This window comes from Oncorhynchus masou, chromosome 16 (genome assembly GCF_036934945.1).
Source record: "Oncorhynchus masou masou isolate Uvic2021 chromosome 16, UVic_Omas_1.1, whole genome shotgun sequence".
Classification (NCBI taxonomy): domain Eukaryota; kingdom Metazoa; phylum Chordata; class Actinopteri; order Salmoniformes; family Salmonidae; genus Oncorhynchus; species Oncorhynchus masou.
The window spans coordinates 43,866,699-43,891,037 of NC_088227.1; the positions used below are offsets into that span (position 1 = coordinate 43,866,699).

A 24,339-nucleotide genomic window follows, 5' to 3' on the forward strand; every position below is an offset into this window, starting at 1 on the left:
GACTGAGTAGAAACCACTCCAAGGTGTTAATGACTGAGTAGAAACCACTCCATGGTGTTAATGACTGAGTAGAAACCACTCCAAGGTGTTAATGACTAAGTGGAAACCACTCCATGGTGTTAATGACTGAGTAGAAACCACTCCAAGGTGTTAATGACTAAGTAGAAACCACTCCATGGTGTTAATGACTGAGTAGAAACCACTCCATGGTGTTAATGACTGAGTAGAAACCACTCCATGGTGTTAATGACTGAGTAGAAACCACTCCATGGTGTTAATGACTGAGTAGAAACCACTCCATGGTGTTAATGACTGAGTAGAAACCACTCCATGGTGTTAATGACTGAGTAGAAACCACTCCAAGGTGTTAATGACTGAGTAGAAACCACTCCAAGGTGTTAATGACTGAGTAGAAACCACTCCAAGGTGTTAATGACTGAGTAGAAACCACTCCAAGGTGTTAATGACTGAGTAGAAACCACTCCAAGGTGTTATGGTGTTAATGACTGAGTGGAATCTGCTCCAAGGTGTTAATGACTGAGTAGAAACCACTCCAAGGTGTTAATGACTGAGTAGAAACCACTCCATGGTGTTAATGACTGAGTAGAAACCACTCCATGGTGTTAATGACTGAGTAGAAACCACTCCAAGGTGTTAATGACTGAGTAGAAACCACTCCAAGGTGTTAATGACTGAGTAGAAACCACTCCAAGGTGTTAATGACTGAGTAGAAACCACTCCAAGGTGTTATGGTGTTAATGACTGAGTGGAATCTGCTCCATGGTGTTAATGACTAAGTGGAATCTGCTCCATGGTGTTAATGACTAAGTAGAACCACTCCATGGTGTTAATGACTAAGTGGAAACCACTCCAAGGTGTTAATGACTGAGTGGAATCTGCTCCAAGGTGTTATGGTGTTAATGACTAAGTAGAAACCACTCCAAGGTGTTAATGACTAAGTAGAACCACTCCATGGTGTTAATGACTGAGTGGAATCTGCTCCAAGGTGTTATGGTGTTAATGACTAAGTAGAAACCACTCCATGGTGTTAATGACTGAGTGGAATCTGCTCCAAGGTGTTATGGTGTTAATGACTAAGTAGAAACCACTCCAAGGTGTTAATGACTAAGTAGAACCACTCCATGGTGTTAATGACTAAGTAGAAACCACTCCATGGTGTTAATGACTAAGTGGAAACCACTCCATGGTGTTAATGACTAAGTGGAAACCACTCCAAGGTGTTAATGACTAAGTGGAAACCACTCCAAGGTGTTATGGTGTTAATGACTAAGTAGAAACCACTCCAAGGTGTTAATGACTAAGTGGAAACCACTCCAAGGTGTTATGGTGTTAATGACTAAGTAGAAACCACTCCAAGGTGTTAATGACTAAGTAGAACCACTCCATGGTGTTAATGACTAAGTAGAAACCACTCCATGGTGTTAATGACTAAGTGGAAACCACTCCATGGTGTTAATGACTAAGTGGAAACCACTCCAAGGTGTTAATGACTAAGTGGAAACCACTCCAAGGTGTTATGGTGTTAATGACTAAGTAGAAACCACTCCAAGGTGTTAATGACTAAGTGGAAACCACTCCAAGGTGTTATGGTGTTAATGACTAAGTAGAAACCACTCCAAGGTGTTAATGACTAAGTAGAACCACTCCATGGTGTTATGGTGTTAATGACTAAGTAGAACCACTCCATGGTGTTAATGACTAAGTAGAACCACTCCATGGTGTTAATGACTAAGTAGAACCACTCCATGGTGTTAATGACTAAGTAGAAACCACTCCAAGGTGTTAATGACTGAGTAGAAACCACTCCAAGGTGTTAATGACTAAGTAGAACCACTCCATGGTGTTAATGACTAAGTAGAACCACTCCATGGTGTTATGGTGTTAATGACTATGTAGAAACCACTCCATGGTGTTAATGACTAAGTGGAAACCACTCCAAGGTGTTATGGTGTTAATGACTAAGTAGAAACCCCTCCAAGGTGTTAATGACTAAGTAGAACCACTCCATGGTGTTAATGACTATGTAGAAACCACTCCAAGGTGTTAATGACTAAGTAGAAACCACTCCATGGTGTTAATGACTAAGTAGAAACCACTCCATGGTGTTAATGACTAAGTAGAAACCACTCCAAGGTGTTAATGACTAAGTAGAAACCCCTCCATGGTGTTAATGACTAAGTAGAAACCCCTCCATGGTGTTAATGACTAAGTAGAAACCACTCCATGGTGTTAATGACTAAGTAGAAACCACTCCAAGGTGTTAATGACTAAGTAGAAACCACTCCAAGGTGTTAATGACTAAGTAGAAACCCCTCCATGGTGTTAATGACTAAGTAGAAACCACTCCAAGGTGTTAATGACTAAGTAGAAACCCCTCCATGGTGTTAATGACTAAGTAGAAACCCCTCCATGGTGTTAATGACTAAGTAGAAACCACTCCATGGTGTTAATGACTAAGTAGAAACCACTCCAAGGTGTTAATGACTAAGTAGAAACCACTCCAAGGTGTTAATGACTAAGTAGAAACCCCTCCATGGTGTTAATGACTAAGTAGAAACCACTCCAAGGTGTTAATGACTAAGTAGAACCACTCCATGGTGTTAATGACTAAGTGGAAACCACTCCAAGGTGTTCATGTATAAGTGTTGTACTGACAGTCAGAGACCAGGGTTTGAGTAGCGGTTGGGATATACCCCAAATTCACTACATTACAATACATAACTGATCTCCCATCCTGTCTCCCACCTGTAAAGTCTATCCAATCCTCTCAACTCTACAGTAGTACCACCTTAGAGTATAGGACAGGGGTACTCAACTCTGACCCTACAAAGTCCAGAGCCTGCTGCTTTTCTGATCTACCTGATAATTAAATGTACACACCTGGTCTCCCAGGTCTAAATCAGTCCCTGCTGTCCCCAGTCCACCTGGCCGTGCTGCTGCTCCAGTTTCAACTGTTCTGCCTTATTATTATTGGACCATGCTGGTCATTTATGAACATTTGAACATCTTGGCCATGTTCTGTTATAATCTCCACCCGGCACAGCCAGAAGAGGACTGGCCACCCCTCATAGCCTGGTTCCTCTCTAGGTTTCTTCCTAGGTTTTGGCCTTTCTAGGGAATTTTTCCTAGCTTCTACACCTGCATTGCTTGCTGTTTGGGGTTTTAGGCTGGGTTTCTGTACAGCACTTTGAGATATCAGCTGATGTACGGAGGGCTTTATAAATACATTTGATTTGATTAGAGGGGAACAGTGGGGGGAAAAATGCAGTGGACCTGGCTTCGAGGTCCAGAGTTGAGTTTGAGGGGTTATGGGACGGTTGGGGTCTGCGTCCCTTCGCCCCCCTTCTTAGCAGATCTGGGACCAGGCTAGGGGGTCAGTAAGGAACTCATCAGTTGTTGATGATGTCCTGTCCTTCCGTAGCTCGTCCCTGGTGAACCACATCCTGTGCGAGGCGTTTGAGAAGAGCAGGAAGTTCCGCGTTATTGTGGTGGACAGCCGGCCTCGTCTGGAGGGAAGGGAGGCTCTGAGACGTCTCGTACAGAGAGGCATCGGCTGCACCTACGTCCTCATTTCTGCGCTCTCATACATACTACCTGAGGTAACCTAGTCCTCATACATACTACCTGATAGAGATGGGGGAATAAATAGGTAGTTGCATATCACCATATTATTTTGGGACCATAGTCTATCGATATTTGACTAAGTGTCCATTCATAAAAATAAAATAAAAATTGTACATTTTGCCTAGCTAGTGCTAGTCAGCTGTACCTGCACCGAAACTCTGGTCTCCATCTGTTTTTACGTAGTAAGACAGCGTGTTTTCAGCGCTTTTATTTCCATGAATGATCAATGACTCTCTCTTATCTCTCTGTAGCAGACAACAGAGTGGGCAATATGTTTGGCACATCAAATCGTAATAAAATCACAATATTGAATTGCAACACTTACAGGGCCTTATTCATACCCCTTGACTTATTCCACATTTTGTTGTCAGTCTGAATTCAAAATGGATTAAATGTATTTTTTTCATCTCACCCATCTACACACAATACCCCATAATGACATCACAATACATAATAATGACATCACAATACCCCAAAATGACATCACAATACCCCATAATGACATCACAATACCCCATAATGACAAAGTGAAAATGTGTTTACCAGATTTATTAAAAATGTAAATACAGAAATATTTAATTTACATAAGTATTCACACCCCTTTGCGTTGACACTTGACAATTTCAATTTCATTTGATCATGCTTGAGATGTCACCACAACTTGATTGGAGTCCACCTGTGGCCCATTCAATTGTTTGGACATGATTTAGAAAGAAACACCTGTCTATGTAAGGTCCCACAGTTGACAGTGCATGTCAGAGCAGAAACTATATCATGAAGTTCAAAGAACTGAGAATTGTGATGAGGCATATATCTGAGGAAGGATATGAAACAATTTCTACAGTGTTGATAGTTTCCAAGAGCACAGGGGTCTCCATCATTGGGAAATGGAAAAAATATGGAACTACCCAGACTCTGCCTAGAGCTGGCGGTCTGACCAAACTGGGCAAGAAGGACCTTGGTCAGGGAGGTGACCAAGAACCCAATGACCAGTCTGACAAAACTACAGAGTTCCTTGGCTGAGATGGGAGAACCTGCCAGAAGGACAACAGTCTCTACCGCACTTCACCAAGCTGGGCTTTATGGCAGAGTGGCCAGATGGACAACAGCACTTCACCAAGCTGGGTTTTATGGCAGAGTGGCCAGATGGACAACAGCACTTCACCAAGCTGGGTTTTATGGCAGAGTGGCCAGATGGACAACAGCACTTCACCAAGCTGGGTTTTATGGCAGAGTGGCCAGATGGACAACAGCACTTCACCAAGCTGGGTTTTATGGCAGAGTGGCCAGATGGACAACAGCACTTCACCAAGCTGGGTTTTATGGCAGAGTGGCCAGATGGACAACAGCACTTCACCAAGCTGGGTTTTATGGCAGAGTGGCCAGATGGACAACAGCACTTCACCAAGCTGGGTTTTATGGCAGAGTGGCCAGATGGACAACAGCACTTCACCAAGCTGGGTTTTATGGCAGAGTGGCCAGATGGACAACAGCACTTCGCCAAGCTGGGTTTTATGGCAGAGTGGCCAGATGGAAGCCATTCCTAAGAAAAAAGGCACATGAAAGACTGCGATCATAAGGCAAAATATTCTGTGGTCTGATGAGACAAAAATTGAACTCTTTGGCCTGAATGCAAAGCACTCTGTCTGGAGAAAATGAGGCACAGCTCATCACCTGTCTCTAACACCATCCCTATCGTGAAGCATGGTGGTGGCAGCCTCATGCTATGGAGATGGGTTTTCAGCAGCAGGGACCCGGCCACTGGTAAGGATAGAGAGAAGAATGAATGGAGCCAAATACAGGCAAATCCTTGATGAGAACCTGCTTCAGAGTGCAAACAACAGACTGAGGTGAAGATGTATGTTCCATCAGGACAATGATCCCAAACATACAGCCAATGCAACACTGGAATGGCTTCAGAACAAGAATGTGAAAGTCCCTGAGTGGCCCAGACTTGAATCCCATTAAGAAAAAAAAGGGAAAGACTTGAAGATTGCTGTCCACCACTGCTCTCCATCTAACTTAACAGAGTTTGAGAGAATCTGCAAGGAAGAATGGGAGAAAATCCCCAAATCAGACATACAGACATACCCAAGACGACTCAACGGTGCTTCTACAAAGTGTTGACTCATGGGGTGTGAATACTTATGTAAATTATATATTTCTGTATTTCATTTTCAATCAATTTGCTACAATTTTCTAAACATGTTTTCACAGTCATTATGGGTGAGCTACAAAATCTATTAAATCTGTTTAGAATTCCGTCTCTTTCTAAAGGCACTGTAGAATTGTGAGAATCGCAGTAAATATCGTATTGGCACATAAGTATCGCAGTAACATTGTGTCATCCCTGGCAGTAGCCAGCCCTACCACCTGATGTGGGCACAAAACAGTTGATTGCCTCTTAGAGGACTGGAAGTGTCATTGCACTGTGGAACTTTATCATTTAGGCACTTGTTGATTTATCACGTCGTGGACCTCTTGTAGATAATCCAAAATCCCAGTGAATAGTTTTCCTTACAATGTTCTTTTGGTTTAACTCTCTCGCTCTGCCCTGTTCTTTTAACTAACCTTCCCACAGCACATGTACCAGCACATGTAACTGTATGTCTGTTTTATAAATGGTCTAATTTAACTAAAGATTCCATCATTAAACTTGCCCCTTTCCCCCAGGTGTCAAAGGTGTTCCTGGGTGCCCATGCCCTGCTGGCTAATGGCTATGTGATGTCTCGTGTGGGCACATCTCAGATCGCCCTGGTGGCCAGGACGTTCAACGTGCCAGTTCTGGTCTGCTGTGAAACATACAAGTTCTGTGAGAGGGTGCAGACTGACTCCTTTGTCTCCAATGAGCTCGGTAAGGTGACAAGCATTCATTTAGCCTTCTTGAGTTTATTATTTAATAAGTAAGGCATGAGAACCTAAGGATTATGGTGCGATAACTCCCGACCTGAGGCCTGCTCTGAGCCTAGGCCCGGGAATCTCCCTCTAAAAGGACTGTTATCACACAATAATTCCCGAGTTCGAGCACCTTGTTGCTTTTATAAAAAAGTTAGCCAAATTATATATTTTTTTAAAGATTAACCATATGTTTTCATTTAAAAACATGAACATTTTAATGAGTAAATTAGTTTTATTTCATCCTTCCACCAGACGATATAGTTCGTGCAAAAGCCAGTTGTTTGTTCTGAGGTTCTAAAGTTGATAGCCAAACAGGTTGGTCGTTAATTCTATTGGGATGGTTTGACCCAGTCGTTCATTCCACGTTGCCATGCTAAACAAATCGTTGGCATGTAAGCTTTATAGCAGAGGTACAAATAGGCAACAACCAGTTGATTGTCGGGTCAATAAGATGTTTATGGAGGATAGCTAGGCTAACATTACTTCTCCTTTGCTAGCTAAAGTTAGTTAGCCAACTAAAGCTAACACACAATCACAACAAGCAGCTGCATTAAACAGCAAACTGTGCATTTTTAGTTTGTTTGACCTTTTTGTTTCTATTGCCATTTTCTTTGGATATATCCATTATAATGATCCTAATAAATGAATTGTCCTGGCTCAGAGAAGCTGTCTGTCTCGTTCATATGCATGGAGATCCAAAAGGAAAACAAACTGCAACACGTTGCACAGGTCAGATATTATTAACCCCTTCTGTACCAAACCAAATGTTAGGCAAGAAGGATGGGAAAAAAAGTATTTTCTCTATGGAAGATTACATTTCTGAATGCCTGGCTCTGCTGCAGGACAGTGGATGAAGTTTGAATGCCTGGCTGGGCTGCAGAACAGCGGATGAAGTTTGAATGCCTGGCTGGGCTGCAGGACAGCGGATGAAGTTTGAATGCCTGGCTGGGCTGCAGGACAGCGGATGAAGTTTGAATGCCTGGCTGGGCTGCAGGACAGCGGATGAAGTTTGAATGCCTGGCTGGGCTGCAGGACAGCGGATGAAGTTTGAATGCCTGGCTGGGCTGCAGGACAGCGGATGAAGTTTGAATGCCTGGCTGGGCTGCAGGACAGCGGATGAAGTTTGAATGCCTGGCAGGGCTGCAGGACAGCGGATGAAGTTTGAATGCCTGGCTGGGCTGCAGGACAGCGGATGAAGTTTGAATACCTGGCTGGGCTGCAGGACAGCGGATGAAGTTTGAATGCCTGGCTGGGCTGCAGGACAGCGGATGAAGTTTGAATGCTTGGCTGGGCTGCAGAACAGCGGATGAAGTTTGAATGCCTGGCTGGGCTGCAGGACAATGGATTACATTTATGAATGCTTGGCTGGGCTGCAGAACAGCGGATGAAGTTTGAATGCCTGGCTGGGCTGCAGAACAGCGGATGAAGTTTGAATGCCTGGCTGGGCTGCAGAACAGCGGATGAAGTTTGAATGCCTGGCTGGGCTGCAGGACAGCGGATGAAGTTTGAATGCCTGGCTGGGCTGCAGGACAGCGGATGAAGTTTGAATGCTTGGCTGCGCTGCAGAACAATGGATTACATTTCTGAATGCCTGGCTGGGCTGCAGGACAGCGGATGAAGTTTGAATGCCTGGCTGGGCTGCAGGACAGCGGATGAAGTTTGAATGCCTGGCTGGGCTGCGGACCAGCGGATGAAGTTTGAATGCCTGGCTGGGCTGCAGGACAGCGGATGAAGTTTGAATGCCTGGCTGGGCCGTGGGACAGTTGATTGATACTTGAAATGGAATTTTAGAATTTTACATGGATTATCGTCAACAACTAATGGCCATTGACCAATCAGGATCCAAACTTAGCGTTTTCTAAGTTGAAGTAAAGACCTACAGTGTATATAGTTATCCTATTAGAGCTAATAGATGAATCTACAGTATGAAGCCACAATAATTCTGCTACCCAAGAATAGTAAAGCTCCATTTGCTCTGCTATTTGAGCCAGTAATCAGCCTGTTACCAACCCTTAGTAAACTTTTGGAAAAAATTGTGTTTTACCAAATACAATGCTATTTTACTGTAAACAAATTGACAACAGACTTTCGGCACGCTTATAGGGAAGGATGTTCAAGCACAGCACTTACACAAATGACTGATGATTGGCCGAGAGAAATGTATGATAAAAAGATTGGGGCTGTTTTGTTAGACTTCAGTGCGGCTTTTGATATTATCGATCACAGTCTGTTGCTGGAAAAACGTATGTTGTTATGGCTTTACACCACCTGCTATAATGTGGATAAAGAGTTACCTGTCTAACAGAACACAGGGGGTGTTCTTTAATGGAAGCCTCTCCAACATAATCCAGGTAGAATCAGGAATTCCCCAGGGCAGCGGTCTAGGCCCATTACTTTTAAAATCTTTACTAATGACATGCCACTGGCTCTGAGTAAAGCAGTGTGTCTATGTATGCGGATGACTCAACACTATACACGTCAGCTACTACAGTGAGTGAAATCACTGCAACACTTAACAAAGAGTTGCAGTTAGTTTCAGAGTGGGTGGCAAGGAATAATTTAGTCCCAAATTTTTTTTTTTAAACTAAACGCATTGTATTTGGGACAAATCATTCACTAAAACCCTAAACCTAGACTACATCTGGTAATAAATAATGTAGTAATTGAGCAAGTTGAGGTGACTAAACTGCTTGGAGTAACCCTGGATTGTAAACTGTCATGGTCAAAACATATTGATACAACAGTAGCTAAAATGGGGAGAAGACTGTCCATAATAAAGCGCTGCTCTGCCTTATCAACACTATCAACAAGGCAGGTCCTACAGGCCTTAGTTTTGTCGCACCTGGACTACTGTTCAGTCGTGTGGTCAGGTGCCACAGAGGGACATCGGAAAATTACAATTGGCTCAGAAGAGCGCAGCACGGCTGGCTCTTGGATGTACACAGAGAGCCAGCATTAACAATATGCACGTCAATCTCTCCTGGCTCAAAGTAGAGGAGAGATTGACTTCATCACTACTTCTTTTTGTAAGAAGTGTTGACATGTTGAATGTACCGAGCTGTCGGTTTAAACTACTAGCACACAGCTCAGACACCCATACAGTACATACCCCACAAGACATGCCACCAGAGGTCTCTTCACAGTCCCCAAGTCCAGAACAGACTATGGGAGGTGAACAGTACTACATAGATCCATGACTACATGGAACTCTATTCCACATTAGGTAACTGATGCAAGCAGTAGAATCCGATTTAAATAACAGATAAAAATACACCTTATGGAACAGCGAGGACTGTGAAGAGACACAGACACAGGTACAATTTGTAAGTCGCTCTGGATAAGAGCGTCTGCTAAATGACTTAAATGTTAAATGTTACAGACACATGATAATACACACACTCTACACACACATACGCTGTATTGTATATATGTGGTAGTAGAGTAGTGGCCTGAAGGAACACACTAAATGTATTGGATAAAGTGTATGTAATATTTTAAACTGTATATAACTGCCTTAATGTTGCTGGACCCCAGGAAGAGTAGCTGCTGCCTTGGCAGGAACTAATGGGGATCTTTTAATAAACACAATAGAATGAAACGTTTTAGTTTGCTGAGTTTGGGTCGTTTCCTTTCTATTTCCTGGTAACCTAGATATGGATCTTGGTCATTGTTTTATTTAAACTCGGCAAGTCAGTTAAGAACAAATTCTTATTTACAGTAAGGTAACCTGGATGGCGCTGGGACAATTGTGCGCCACCCTATGGGACTCCCAATCACGGCCGATTGTAATACAGCCTGGAATCGAACCAGGGTCTGTAGTGACGCCTCTAGCGCTGAGATGTAACCTAGATAGGGATCTGTAATATAAACTTCGATAGACACAATTATCCAACTAATAGAAACATCAGTAGCAGTGCAACACTCACAAACCCTCCTTTCTTTCTTTCCCTTAGATGACCCCGATGACCTGATGGTGACCCGGAAGGGGAAGACCCAGCTGGAGAACTGGCAGGACGTCAGCTCCCTGGGTCTGCTGAACCTGGTCTACGACGTCACACCACCAGACTTTGTGGACCTGGTCATCACAGACCTGGGCATGATCCCCTGCACCTCAGTTCCTGTTGTTCTCAGGGTTAAAAACCTGGACCAGTAACAGGTGGAAGGGGGAATGACGCAGGGGTTTGGCGTAGTTGCAGACTGATGATGCATCTGACTTGATGTGGTGTTCTATAAGAAGCACTTGTGTTTGAGAGTTGTAAGCTATGGGCACCCTATCCTCTATATAGTGTAGGGTATTAGGTCATAGGGTTCCAAATGAGGGTGTACACTTATGTTCCGACGACCATTCTAGAATGCATTGACCTCTACCAAATACATTTGTTTTAATTGTTAGTAGCGTGCTAGTGTGTTGACATTGGACCGGGTCTTTAGACTCTCACTTTGCTCAGTCTTTCTACATGCTAGGCTATATCCACTGTAACAGCTGGCCCCAAGAAAGACTACAGAAGTGTTCTACTCTGAGCAGGCATTCACACCTGTTTGGCATGTAATAAATGGCACATATTTTTTTTTTTTTTTTAAACAGAGTTTCCTGTGTGTTCTTTGGACAGTGTTGACGATAGAGGATTTGATCCGGGTGGGTAGAAAGTATAGGGAACAGGTCCCGTATCCACATAGCATCTCAGTCGGAGAGTTGACCTGGGATCTGTCCATACTATTGTATTCATTGTGATCTAAAAGACTAAACTGACCCTAGATCAGCACTCCTACTCAAGACTGTGTATACGAGCTTGATCAAAGGAAAATCTCAACGGCGGAGAAGTGGCAATGAAAGTCCAAGATATCTGTTTTGAATGTTTTCAATCAAACCAATTAAGTTATTTCGAATAATGTTTTTTTTTTTATGTTGCTGTAGTTGTGTATCACTAAATGCTGTATCATTTGAACTGTTCTGATTTAATGAGGTACTGCTGTGGCTTAAAATGCCTATTATGGAGTTTTAGTAAACCATAATTTGAATAGAGTGCCAGCTTATGTTGAATATAATGCCATCAGTGTGTAATAGAATACATTGTTGGAGGAAGAGAGCATTTAAAAAAATTATTTCACCTTTTATTTAACCAGGTAGGCTAGTTGAGAACAAGTTCTCGTTTACAATTGCGACCTCTGGTCAAGATAGAGCAAAGCAGTTCGACACATACAACAAGGAGTAAAACAAACATACAGTCAATAATACAGTATAAACAAGTCTATATACGATGTGAGCAAATGAGGTGAGATAAGGGAGGTAAAGGCAAAAAAAGGTCATGGTGGCAAAGTAAATACAATATAGCAAGTAAAACACTGGAATGGTAGATTTGCAGTGGAAGAATGTGCAAAGTAGAGGTAGAAATAATGGGGTGCAAAGGAGCAAAATAAATACAGTAGGGGGAGAGGTAGTTGTTTGGGCTAAATTATAGATGGGCTATGTACAGGTGCAGTAATTTGTGAGCTGCTCTGACAGCTGGTGCTTAAAGCTAATGAGGGAGATAAGTGTTTCCAGTTTCAGAGATTTTTGTAGTTCATTCCAGCACAGCCAGAAGAGGACTGGCCACCCCACATAGCCTGGTTCCTCTCTAGGTTTCTTCCTAGGTTTTGGCCTTTCTAGGGAGTTTTTCCTAGCCACCGTGCTTCTACTCCTGTATTGCTTGCTGTTTGGGGTTTTAGGCTGGGTTTCTGTACAGCACTTTGAGATATCAGCTGATGTACGAAGGGCTATATAAATACATTGGATTTGATTCCAGTCATTGGCAGCAGAGAACCGGAAGGAGAGGCGGCCAAAGGAAGAATTGGTTTTGGGGGTGACCAGAGAGATATACCTGCTGGAGCGCGTGTTACAGGTGGGTGCTACAGGTGGGTGCTGCTGAGATAAGGGGGGACTTTACCTAGCAGGGTCTTGTAGATGACCTGGAGCCAGTGGGTTTGGCGACGAGTTTGAAGCGAGGGCCAGCCAACGAGAGTGTACAGGTCGCAGTGGTGGGTAGTATATGGGGCTTTGGTGATAAAACGGATGGCACTGTGATAGACTGCAGCCAATTTATCGAGTAGAGTGTTGGAGAATGTCTCCTTTAAAGACTTTTCTTTAATGTTCCATAATGTTCTATCGCAGAGACGTTTTATTAGAGGGAGAGAAGTCAACACAACTAGTATTCAATGAATGGCGCAGAGGAAATTGGACAGATTGAGGTTTTTGGTCAGTACATAAGTCACCTGTGTGCCGTTCAAAATGGCTCTTCAGGTCGAGACAAACACACACACACACACAGCAAATCACTTGAGTCCGTGTATAACATCTGTCTTTAATCCAAGGTAAAAATACAAAAGGCAACCCATTTCAGTTAATCAACATATTGATCTGTAACCATGTATGAACAAGGCAACATTGGTGGTACTGTCTGCAAGCAATGTGTCTTGCTCATGTCTCTATAATGTGATTTATTAAATCGATATCTTGTCAGTTCCCCCCCCCCCAAAAAAAAACAATGATAATATTTTGTTGCTATTGCAATTTATATTGCACATTATAGCTCCTACTAGGATTGACTTATTCACATGCAAAGTAGATGACGTTTACCTGAAGTCTTAGTAAATAAACCATGAATGGAATATACATTAAGTTACAGCTTATGTTGAACATAAAGGCCATGTTGATCGAGATAAATGGCTGCAAGCTGTACAACAATTGCAAAATTTGTGGCGATTACACACTGAGCATCAAAAACGGCCAATTCTGACAACATGCCTTTCTTAAAACATGTCATATGGGCCTAGAGACCATCTCCTCAATCAACAGTCCACTGTCAGCAGTATGACATTAACCCCTGAGACCATTTCAATCAACAGTCCACTGTCAGCAGTATGACATTAACCCCTGAGACCATTTCAATCAACAGTCCACTGTCAGCAGTATGACATTAACCCCTGAGACCATTTCAATCAACAGTCCACAGTCAGCAATATGACATTAACCCCTGAGACCATTTCAATCAACAGTCCACTGTCAGCACTATGACATTAACCCCTGAGACCATTTCAATCAACAGTCCACTGTCAGCAATATAACATTAACCCCTGAGACCATCTCCTCAATCAACAGTCCACTCAACATTTGCCCTGCTATTTCAGGTCAGTGCCACTTGAAAATGTCCTAGGACTAGGCCTCAGACCAGGTGCTCGGGTACAACCTCAGACTGATATGGCCTTGCGTCTTTGGGTGACCCATAGCAGGATGCAGACCAGGACCGTGGAGCCCGCTAGAGGCCCGAACACCTGCATTATAGGAAACTCTCCCTGCCAACAACACACAGACAACAACAATTTAATTTTGTGCATAGCAGTATTTTTTTATTTTTGAAGGGTTTCATATGACCATATCAGTTATTCCTTAGGGCAGATCATACTTGCGTTGTCTTCAACAATCAGTGACGGAATATCGATATTAATGAATAACATATATATATATATTTTTTTTTTTTGTGATGCAACTTATCGCCATTGTCCCAAAATAATAATAATACAACATTTTGTAAGAATATTTTCCAATAAATGACAAGGAGGCTGTGTTTGTCGTAACTGACCTCTCGAAGACACTTGTATCCACGGAAGGCATCCACGCAGCTACATTGAAAGAAGCCCGGACCGTATGGTACACAGAGGGAGTTCTCGGGGCAGTTCAACGCTGTCGAAGCAAAGTTATGGGGTGAGAAGAAGCATATACGATACTGTATAAACTATCAGTTAAAAGACTGATGCCAGTTCACACTATATATAGAATCACAGCTTAGGTGGCACCCATTTTTTTATTTTTTTTTATAGTTTCCCAGAAAACCGTAATGGTAAGTGACTGACTTACACAAATAACCAGTCTGGTTACAGATGTCTTTCTGTCCTTCACAAAAATGAGTTTCCCCTTTGACCTTCACCTTTTCCCATGATGCATTGCCTCCTGGACAGACCAGGTTGGCAGGCAGAATCCTTACAGGTTGAAAGAAGAAAACAATACTAGAACCAGAAGAGACTTGCACCAGAGCTACTGGGGTGCTCAGTCCCTGAGAGTACAGTACAGGAGAGATTTAGCAATGGTGTTATTGACAAAACATTGATGGACATTTAAAAAGTGTATTATAAAAATTACAGCTTGATCCTAATAATTATTATTATATTGTACTTACAGGTTAGCCAACTGGATAAAGCCTTCAAACAGAGAATCGTCCAGATTTACAATGGGGTTCAGTGAGAGATCTCTGCAAAGTCAAGAGAGAAAACAGAAGTTAACGCAGCACATAGTAACACACTGGTAATGTAGGTCAATGTGAACGGTCTGTTTTTCCATACATTGTTGTAGCGCTGAATGCATCTTGAAGGTCTTCCACATGGCTCAGGGAACAGTTTGACAGGTCCAACCTGAGGGAAACGTAAAGAGTGTTACAAAGCAAAAAACTATGACAGATACTGGCTACAAGACAAGTCATCAGTTGGTACATTTTCAAAAAATATATATATTTTACCTTTATTTATACTGGTTTTTCCTCATTGAGAGAACATATCTTTTCCAATAGTTGTTGGATGTTACTAAATGTTATTACACAAAGTATTTGTCCTCTATGAGCAACTCAGTAGGACCACCAGATTATCAACTGCAAAAGGTTTACAAAACAAATGCTTTTCAAAGCACAAAATCTAATTCCTACCCGATGATGTAGTCCGCATCCCTGATGTTCTCTTTTCTCAGCAGGCAGCAGCGGCCATCAATGAAACCCGCAGACGCGGAACAGAACTGGCTCACAGCAGTGCCGTTCTGGACCGTCCCGTTGCAGAGATGGCACAGGCCCACCTGTTGTTGTTGTTGTTGACCACAAATACACAACACGGAGCTATTCACAACTCCTTTATCAACAAGACTGTAGCCTACCCTAGCAACAGTAGCTTTCTACAACAAATGCTTCAGAAAAAACAAACAGCTTACAGGCAACTATTGACCAATACTATAGCTTCAAGCGACAAAATAAAATTGTATTTGTCACATACGCCGAATACAATGCAGTGAAATGCTTACTTACAAGCCCTTAACCAACAATGCAGTGCAATCTCAGTGAGTGTGTAGCATGCAGGCCAGCAGAAGACAGTTACAATGTAACAACGCTGAGTGTAGCCAAGTAGCGTAGCAGTTACAATGTAACAACGCTGAGTGTAGCCAAGTAGCGAGCAGTTACAATGTAACAACGCCGAGTGTAGCCAAGTAGCGTAGCAGTTACAATGTAACAACGCCGAGTGTAGCCAAGTAGCGTAGCAGTTACAATGTAACAACGCCGAGTGTAGCCAAGTAGCGTAGCAGTTACAATGTAACAACGTCGAGTGTAGCCAAGTAGCGAGCAGTTACAATGTAACAACGCTGAGTGTAGCCAAGTAGCGTAGCAGTTACAATGTAACAACGCTGAGTGTAGCCAAGTAGCGAGCAGTTACAATGTAACAACGCTGAGTGTAGCCAAGTAGCGAGCAGTTACAATGTAACAAAGCTGAGTGTAGCCAAGTAGCGTAGCAGTTACAATGTAACAAAGCTGAGTGTAGCCAAGTAGCGTAGCAGTTACAATGTAACAACGCTGAGTGTAGCCAAGTAGCGAGCAGTTACAATGTAACAACGCTGAGTGTAGCCAAGTAGCGAGCAGTTACAATGTAACAAAGCCGAGTGTAGCCAAGTAGCGTAGCAGTTACAATGTAACAACGCCAAGTGTAGCCAAGTAGCGAGCAGTTACAATGTAACAAAGCTGAGTGTAGCCAAGTAGCGAGCAGTTACAATGTAACAAAGCTGAGTGTAGCCAAGTAGCGAGCAGTTACAATGTAACAAAGCTGAGTGTAGCCAAGTAGCGAGCAGTTACAATGTAACAACGCCAAGTGTAGCCAAGTAGCGAGCAGTTACAATGTAACAAAGCTGAGTGTAGCCAAGTAGCGAGCAGTTACAATGTAACAACGCAGTGTAGCAGCATAGTTACAATGTAACACAACCGAGTGTATAAACAACGTAACAACTCTACTCTGAGTATAGAAGCAGTTACAATGTAACAACAACAACAACGAGTGTAGCCTAGCATCAGCAGTAACAATTTAACGAATCTGATATGACACCGAACAGCATTGCCTGTAGACCTGAAGCAGACCCTTCACCTGTAACTCAGTCCGTTGATAACCACCAGAGAAACATAAATGAATGAACAACAAGACCACTGCTGCATTCTGCTGGCCGTGTCCAGCGGTCATTTTCGACGGCGCAAGTCACATGACCGGAACGTATAGGCATGTGACTGTAAGCGAGTGAATCACGGCCGCGTCCCCGATAGTACTCGTATCCTTGCCTCGTTTCCTTTTCACCCGTGATTAGTCCTCGATTTGAATAGATTAAAAAAGCACAATGGTAAAGTGATATAGTAAATGCCGTTCAGAAATATCGTATATTTTTGCTTATAGATCTATTACTCTTTCTGTTCACATTAATGATAATTAAGAGACAGAGAATATAAAAGGAAACCAGAAGTGTTTGAACGCAGGCAGTGCATCGTGACCGTACAATTTGCGCAACATTTTTTGCATACCTAAAATGCAGCCTATAGATTGAAGATTTTGTATTTAACCTTTTATCTAATTAGGCATGTCAGTTAAACAAATTCTTATTTAAAATGACGGCCTTACCGGGGAACAGTGGGTTAACTGTCTTGTTCAGGGGCAGAACGACAGACTGTTACCTTGTCAGCTCGGGAATTCAAAATAGTACTCTTTCGGTTACTGGCCCAAACGCTATTACCACTAGACGACCTGCAGCCCCATGCATCTCAAAGAGAGAGCCTATTAGACTGTAGTAGTCTATTAAATAGGTTGTATTAGTAATTGCCTACATTTATTTGTTGCCTGGCTTTCAAGACAAACAAATATGCACAGGTTTACATGGCCAAAATAACACATTTTGGAAATAAAACGTAAATAATTGACAATTTTTTATAATGTTGTTATTAAGAAAAACATTTCAATTGGTTTTGGAAGTTGTCTGGACTGCTCAAATGCACGGTCATCTGACCATCCCGACTCTCAGGGAAGCACCATCACAGAACAGGGGTCAGAATACAAGAGGATATCATTTACCTAAGGATTGTTTTTGTTGCATGCTGTTAGTAAATATCACATATTTTATGTATGTGTGGCCTAAACCCAAAAATAAGTTAATTCTTTTTTTTTTACGTGAATTCATTTTAAAAGTAGGAATACAATTGTTTTGCAATGTTTGAAATAAATGTGGTCCCCTCTCTCAGAAATGGTTTGGACCGGAGGGAGGACTGTTGCAACGCTTCTTAATGATCTACTTGATGCCCATTAGATACATTATTGCTGGACGGCTACAATGCATCCAGTTTTTGTGGATTAGTATCAAAGTCTGTTTTCTCGAACCGCCTGCTCACCAAAGTAACCTATTTCGTAGAACTTCAAGACACAGAAAGCGTTACAAAAAAAATATATATATAGGCTACAACACATCTGTGCTTGTTTTCTTTCTCTCGGTCGTTTGTACCATTTAGGGCAGTGACCGGAGGTTTGCAGGAGCAAACTGCGTCTTTTCATCCGAAAGTTCTAATGATTACGCAAGTGAAGGGAATTGTCGGCACGAATTGGACAACGGATTGTTGTAACAGGGCTAACGGTGACTGTTTTTTTTTTACCTCTACACACAGAGTCGACGAATAAGTTGTACTGCCAGCAATAAAGGTGGAATTACCTAAATCTGCAACATGGCTGCTAGTGGGAGAAGTTTAGAGTACTGACGTGGGAGAAGTTTTATACTAATCCAGTACAGTACAGCAGGAATTGTTGTATAAAGTAAATCTTTTTTTTTTCCTTCGTCGCCTCGGATTGAACAACGCACATAAACACTGGGTTGCCCGAGTAAGAGCGGAGGAGTGCAAGACTACTTTCTTCTTCAAATGATTGTAGTCATCACCAAGCAATCGCGTAGACTTTATCTTCAAGATTTTTTTCTTCTTCATCTTAAATAGTGCATCTCTCGTCCAGTGTGGGCCATCTGAAATCTAAAATGCATTTCTCCATTCCCGAAACGGAGGTTCGTTCGGGAGAAAATGGATCAACTTATGTGGTGAGTTCCAGAACTGATTTCGTTTGTCTGTTTTACGATTTACAGTTATTTCACTGCAGATTCCTTAGAATGTGAAATCACAGGAGGTTGGTGGCACCTTAATTGGGGAGGACTGGCTCGTGGTAATGGCAGGAGCGGAATTGGTGGAATGGTTGCCCCAGGTCTACCCCATTCATAGAGCTAAGCCAATTGATGATAGTGTCTTCTGACTGGGGGAGTTTTAAGTGCCGGATGCTTGCTCTAAACATTAACATGTTCCGTTAATGCTTGACATACTCCTTTTTGGAAAGGTAAGAAATTGGACTTTCATATCGGCAAGAAATCATTTTCAAAAAACCTAAAGGGGAAATTCTTACACACCTTTTTTTCAAACATTTTTTTATAGGGATAGTGTTCCCACACGGCCATATGTCCATGCTACAGAGCTTGTTTACAGAAGACAGACTGAATACAGAGGCCACCACCTGTGCTATTAGCTATCTAGCATGCTCTGAAAACCTCAGTTAACTGGGGAGGAAGTGTAGTTGGTAAACTGGAGGCTCACACAGCTTGTGGATCTGTGCAACACTGCTACATTAAGTGTATGTATATATGTATATATGTATGTGTATATATGTATATGTATGTATATGTGTTTTGGGTTGAAAGATTCTTTCTCACTGACATGAAAGATAAGAAAGCAATGATTATTGACGTTTTATAAACGTTAAAACACAGCATTGGAATTGTAGTTTACATGGAATGGCTGAAAACCCTACTTATGGAGAATAAAACACGGGTCTGAAGCCCACCGGCTGCCTGGGGTCTGAAGCCCACCGGCTGCCTGGGGTCTGAAGCCCACCAAGTGGCTGCCTGGGGTCTGAAGCCCACCAAGCGGCTGTCTGGGGTCTGAAGCCCACCAAGTGGCTGTCTGGGGTCTGAAGCCCACCAAGCGGCTGTCTGGGGTCTGAAGCCCACCGGCTGCCTGGGGTCTGAAGCCCACCAAGTGGCTGCCTGGGGTCTGAAGCCCACCGGCTGCCTGGGGTCTGAAGCCCACCGGCTGCCTGGGGTCTGAAGCCCACCAAGTGGCTGCCTGGGGTCTGAAGCCCACCAAGCGGCTGCCTGGGGTCTGAAGCCCACCAAGCGGCTGTCTGGGGTCTGAAGCCCACCGGCTGCCTGGGGTCTGAAGCCCACCAAGTGGCTGCCTGGGGTCTGAAGCCCACCAAGTGGCTGCCTGGGGTCTGAAGCCCACCAAGTGGCTGCCTGGGGTCTGAAGCCCACCAAGTGGCTGCCTGGGGTCTGAAGCCCACCAAGTGGCTGCCTGGGGTCTGAAGCCCACCAAGCGGCTGCCTGGGGTCTGAAGCCCACCAAGCGGCTGCCTGGGGTCTGAAGCCCACCAAGCGGCTGCCTGGGGTCTGAAGCCCACCAAGCGGCTGCCTGGGGTCTGAAGCCCACCAAGCGGCTGCCTGGGGTCTGAAGCCCACCAAGCGGCTGCCTGGGGTCTGAAGCCCACCAAGCGGCTGCCTGGGGTCGGAAGCCCACCAAGCGGCTGCCTGGGGTCGGAAGCCCACCAAGCGGCTGCCTGGGGTCGGAAGCCCACCAAGCGGCTGCCTGGGGTCGGAAGCCCACCAAGCGGCTGCCTGGGGTCGGAAGCCCACCAAGCGGCTGCCTGGGGTCGGAAGCCCACCAAGCGGCTGCCTGGGGTCTGAAGCCCACCAAGCGGCTGCCTGGGTCTGAAGCCCACCAAGCGGCTGCCTGGGTCTGAAGCCCACCAAGCGGCTGCCTGGGTCTGAAGCCCACCAAGCGGCTGCCTGGGTCTGAAGCCCACCAAGCGGCTGCCTGGGTCTGAAGCCCACCAAGCGGCTGCCTGGGGTCTGAAGCCCACCAAGCGGCTGTCTGGGTCTGAAGCCCACCAAGCGGCTGCCTGGGGTCTGAAGCCCACCAAGCGGCTGCCTGGGGTCTGAAGCCCACCAAGCGGCTGCCTGGGGTCTGAAGCCCACCAAGCGGCTGTCTGGGGTCTGAAGCCCACCAAGCGGCTGCCTGGGGTCTGAAGCCCACCAAGCGGCTGCTTGGGGTCTGAAGCCCACCAAGCGGCTGACTGGGGTCTGAAGCCCACCAAGCGGCTGACTGGGGTCTGAAGCCCACCAAGCGGCTGTTCTAGGTCTGAAGCCCACCAAGCGGCTGTTCTAGGTCTGAAGCCCACCAAGCGGCTGTTCTAGGTCTGAAGCCCACCAAGCGGCTGTTCTAGGTCTGAAGCCCACCAAGCGGCTGTCCCGGGTCTGAAGCCCACCAGCGGCTTCTGTCTTCCGTATGTTTCATAAACATTGCCTTGTGCCTTGAAATTAGCTCAAAGGCCGGCAGATGGCGATATTGTGTCCTCATCTTACAATCGTATCCCCCGTGGACCGGTTCGTACTTAAAACGTTCTCCATTCAGGCTGCAGAGGTGTCGATTTTTATGGGGAGAAGGTGGGGAAAATATGCATACTTTATTAATGAAATCATTTTCCACAACCATGCTAGAGTGGATAATGCCTTGGAATGCTATTCCCAGATGTTGTGTATCGTGTTCAGCCAATCCGGTTGCAGCAGTCTGTTTACCCATGGCTGAAAGCAGAGCGCTACATCAGGAAGTAGCATTAGCCACTCTAGCATTGTGTTGGGAAATTGTGTTCCGTAAAGAAAGTACTGTAAAAAAAAACGTTTTTAAATTCAGCCATGTGTCTATCTATCAATCTATACTGTGTTTTTATTTTGTCAATTATATAAGTTATATATTGGAAAGACACATACAATTTACATTCATATTCTTATGTATGTATGTGTTTGTTACCTTTGCTCAACTTATTTTCTGCTGTGCCGTTGTTGGCTGATTGGAAACCTTCCCCTTTTGAAGTGAAGGAGAAAATTGATGGCATAAAGTAGCTTCACCTTTTTAACCATCAACGACCTGGCAACCCCACCACCGTTTTAACCATCAACGACCTGGCAACCCCATCACCTTTTAACCATCAATGACCTGGCAACCCCATCACCTTTTTAACCATCAACGACCTGGCAACCCCATCACCTTTTTAACCATCAACGACCTGGCAACCCCATCACCTTTTTAACCATCAACGACCTGGCAACCCCATCACCTTTTTAACCATCAACGACCTGGCAACCCCATCACCTTTTTAACCATCAACGACCTGGCAACCCCATCACCTTTTTAACCATCAACGACCTGGCAACCCCATCACCTTTTTAACCATCAACGACCTGGCAACCCCATCACCTTTTTAACCATCAACGACCTGGCAACCCCATCACCTTTTTAACCATCAACGACCTGGCAACCCCATCACCTTTTTAACCATCAACGACCTGGCAACCCCATCACCTTTTTAACCATCAACGACCTGGCAACCCCATCACCTTTTTAACCATCAACGACCTGGCAACCCCATCACCTTTTTAATCATCAACGACCTGGCAACCCCACCACCGTTTTAACCATCAACGACCTGGCAACCCCATCACCTTTTTAACCATCAACGACCTGGCAACCCCATCACCTTTTTAACCATCAACGACCTGGCAACCCCATCACCTTTTAACCATCAACGACCTGGCAACCCCATCACCTTTTTAACCATCAACGACCTGGCAACCCCATCACCTTTTTAACCATCAACGACCTGGCAACCCCATCACCTTTTTAACCATCAACGACCTGGCAACCACATCACCTTTTTAACCATCAACGACCTGGCAACCCCATCACCGTTTTAACCATCAACGACCTGGCAACCCCATCACCGTTTTAACCATCAACGACCTGGCAACCCCATCACCTTTTTAACCATCAACGACCTGGCAACCCCATCACCGTTTTAACCATCAACGACCTGGCAACCCCATCACCTTTTTAACCATCAACGACCTGGCAACCCCATCACCTTTTTAACCATCAACGACCTGGCAACCCCATCACCTTTTTAACCATCAACGACCTGGCAACCCCATCACCGTTTTAACCATCAACGACCTGGCAACCCCATCAGTTGAGACTTCAGGTCTGTTTTGAAATCCTCTGCCTGAAAGTGCTGGCTACAAACATGGACATTTCAGATATTTTTCCACTAGTGTATTCACATCATAGGCAGCATCTTTATTGCCGCCTAGCCACTGTCGGCTCCGAGGATAATCGCCGGCAGGTAACTGGTGAAATGTTGCCCCAGCAGCCTGTGCTTGCTTGTAGTTTTCACATCCAGGTACTGGGCACCACACCATGAGTAACTGTACAGAAAAATTAATAGTTATTCGCAAGCTGATATTCTATGAACCAGTGGCAGGTACAGTGAGTAACGTTAGCTATTCTCAACTGGATGCACCTCAACAAATCGCTATCTACTTCCCCTGGGTCAGATGAACTTGTGTATACCATTTCATTTTTTTAAGTCTCTGCATGCAGTCTGAAGGATGTTGCTAGCTAGCGCAATTGCTAATTAGCATTAGCACAATGAGAGAGACTTCCAGTCATTGTGCTACGGGTAACGCTAGTTAGCTAGCTCTTGTTTGTGAAACTACCTCTAACTTCCTTCATAATGGACACGGAGCCATAAAAAGTATATCCATGAGTTCATCGGACTCTGTGGAAGTAGATAAAAGGGCATCGTTATCAAAATCCCAAAGTATCCCTTTAAGATAGCTCAGTGAAACGACCACATCACGGTCATAGTAACACTTCTATCACACCGACATCGTCGTGACGCAAAATAGTGCCCAGCGTCATCTGGATATGTCTGTAACAGTTCAACATTCACCTTCTGCTACAATTTCTGTCAAGCCGTCCACACATACAGTTTGACACATACGTTTGATAAATCCTAAATGTACACACCGCCCACACAGAACGCACTGCGACTGCCTCCGCAACGCAATGCTGCAAGGCAAACGCAGAGCTTTTCATTGGAAATGAATGTATTTCTGGTGTACCAAAATGCAATGACGCTGTCGAGTATGATCGACGCGTAAGAAAATGTTCCCTCAAGGTTATCAGCAAAGTCTGTGCTCGTAGGAAAATACACAGTCACTGTCTCAGATGTAGCCTGAAGCAAAACGTCTGTCTGTCTGACAGCTGAGGGAACGGAGCAACACTGGAGTAAAGATTGATGACTTATAAAGGTCATTAAAGGTCTCCAGCTGCTGATGCGGCATGGACAGACCGGTTTCAACCATTAACCATGAGTGAGTAGTGTGGCGGAGAGAGAGCAAAGTACCAAGGGGTGACGCTAACTGTCGCTAAGGAAGGGCACCAACTTACAGTTCTTACCAGCATCTCAAGGAAAGGAAGTCATCTTTTTTTAAATTTTATTTAAGAATGGGTACTTTTTCAACAACTGTGTGTTTAGACCGGAGGGGGTGTAGAGAACAGCAGATGGTGGAAAATTCAGGCAGCGTTTTAAGGGGGGGGGGGGTAAAGGAGTCTGTCTTTGTCTTACTGTAACTGTTTCCCTGTAGAGAGGCCTATCTGTAGTCTGACCACAGTGAGTTTTGTGTCACTGTGACACGGACTGTAGTGTGTTCAACGAGGCAACAGGAATAGACTGGGCTGAGTCCCCAATGTCCTGGGCTGAGTCCCCAATGTCCTGGGCTGAG

General features: G+C 44.3%; 3 protein-coding genes across 4 annotated transcripts in view; 2 read left to right on the top strand and 1 right to left on the bottom strand.

Annotated features, from left to right (window-relative positions):
- Positions 1 to 11,125, top strand: part of eif2b4 (eukaryotic translation initiation factor 2B, subunit 4 delta) — a 30,708-nt gene extending 19,583 nt beyond the window's left edge. Inside the window, exons 12-14 of the mRNA XM_064991747.1 lie at positions 3,443 to 3,620; positions 6,319 to 6,499; positions 10,497 to 11,125. Of these exons, the coding sequence (XP_064847819.1) occupies positions 3,443 to 3,620; positions 6,319 to 6,499; positions 10,497 to 10,696 (559 nt within the window). The 3' untranslated portion in view covers positions 10,697 to 11,125. The remainder of the gene's footprint in view (positions 1 to 3,442; positions 3,621 to 6,318; positions 6,500 to 10,496) is intronic.
- A 1,742-nt stretch (positions 11,126 to 12,867) lies between these two features.
- On the bottom strand, positions 12,868 to 16,912 carry atraid (all-trans retinoic acid-induced differentiation factor). The gene is made up of 7 exons (XM_064991746.1): positions 16,744 to 16,912; positions 15,273 to 15,415; positions 14,917 to 14,985; positions 14,754 to 14,825; positions 14,435 to 14,556; positions 14,160 to 14,260; positions 12,868 to 13,872 (listed from the first exon to the last, which is right to left on the bottom strand). The coding sequence occupies exons 1-7, from the start codon at positions 16,834 to 16,836 to the stop codon at positions 13,768 to 13,770; spliced, it is 705 nt and encodes a 234-aa protein (XP_064847818.1). The 5' UTR covers positions 16,837 to 16,912; the 3' UTR covers positions 12,868 to 13,767.
- Positions 16,913 to 17,938: 1,026 nt separating this feature from the next.
- Positions 17,939 to 24,339, top strand: part of LOC135557990 (sorting nexin-17) — an 86,911-nt gene continuing 80,510 nt past the window's right edge. For both annotated transcript variants that reach the window (XM_064991749.1, XM_064991748.1), the window contains exon 1: positions 17,939 to 18,715. In XM_064991749.1, the coding sequence (XP_064847821.1) occupies positions 18,656 to 18,715 (60 nt within the window). In that variant the 5' untranslated portion in view covers positions 17,939 to 18,655. The remainder of the gene's footprint in view (positions 18,716 to 24,339) is intronic.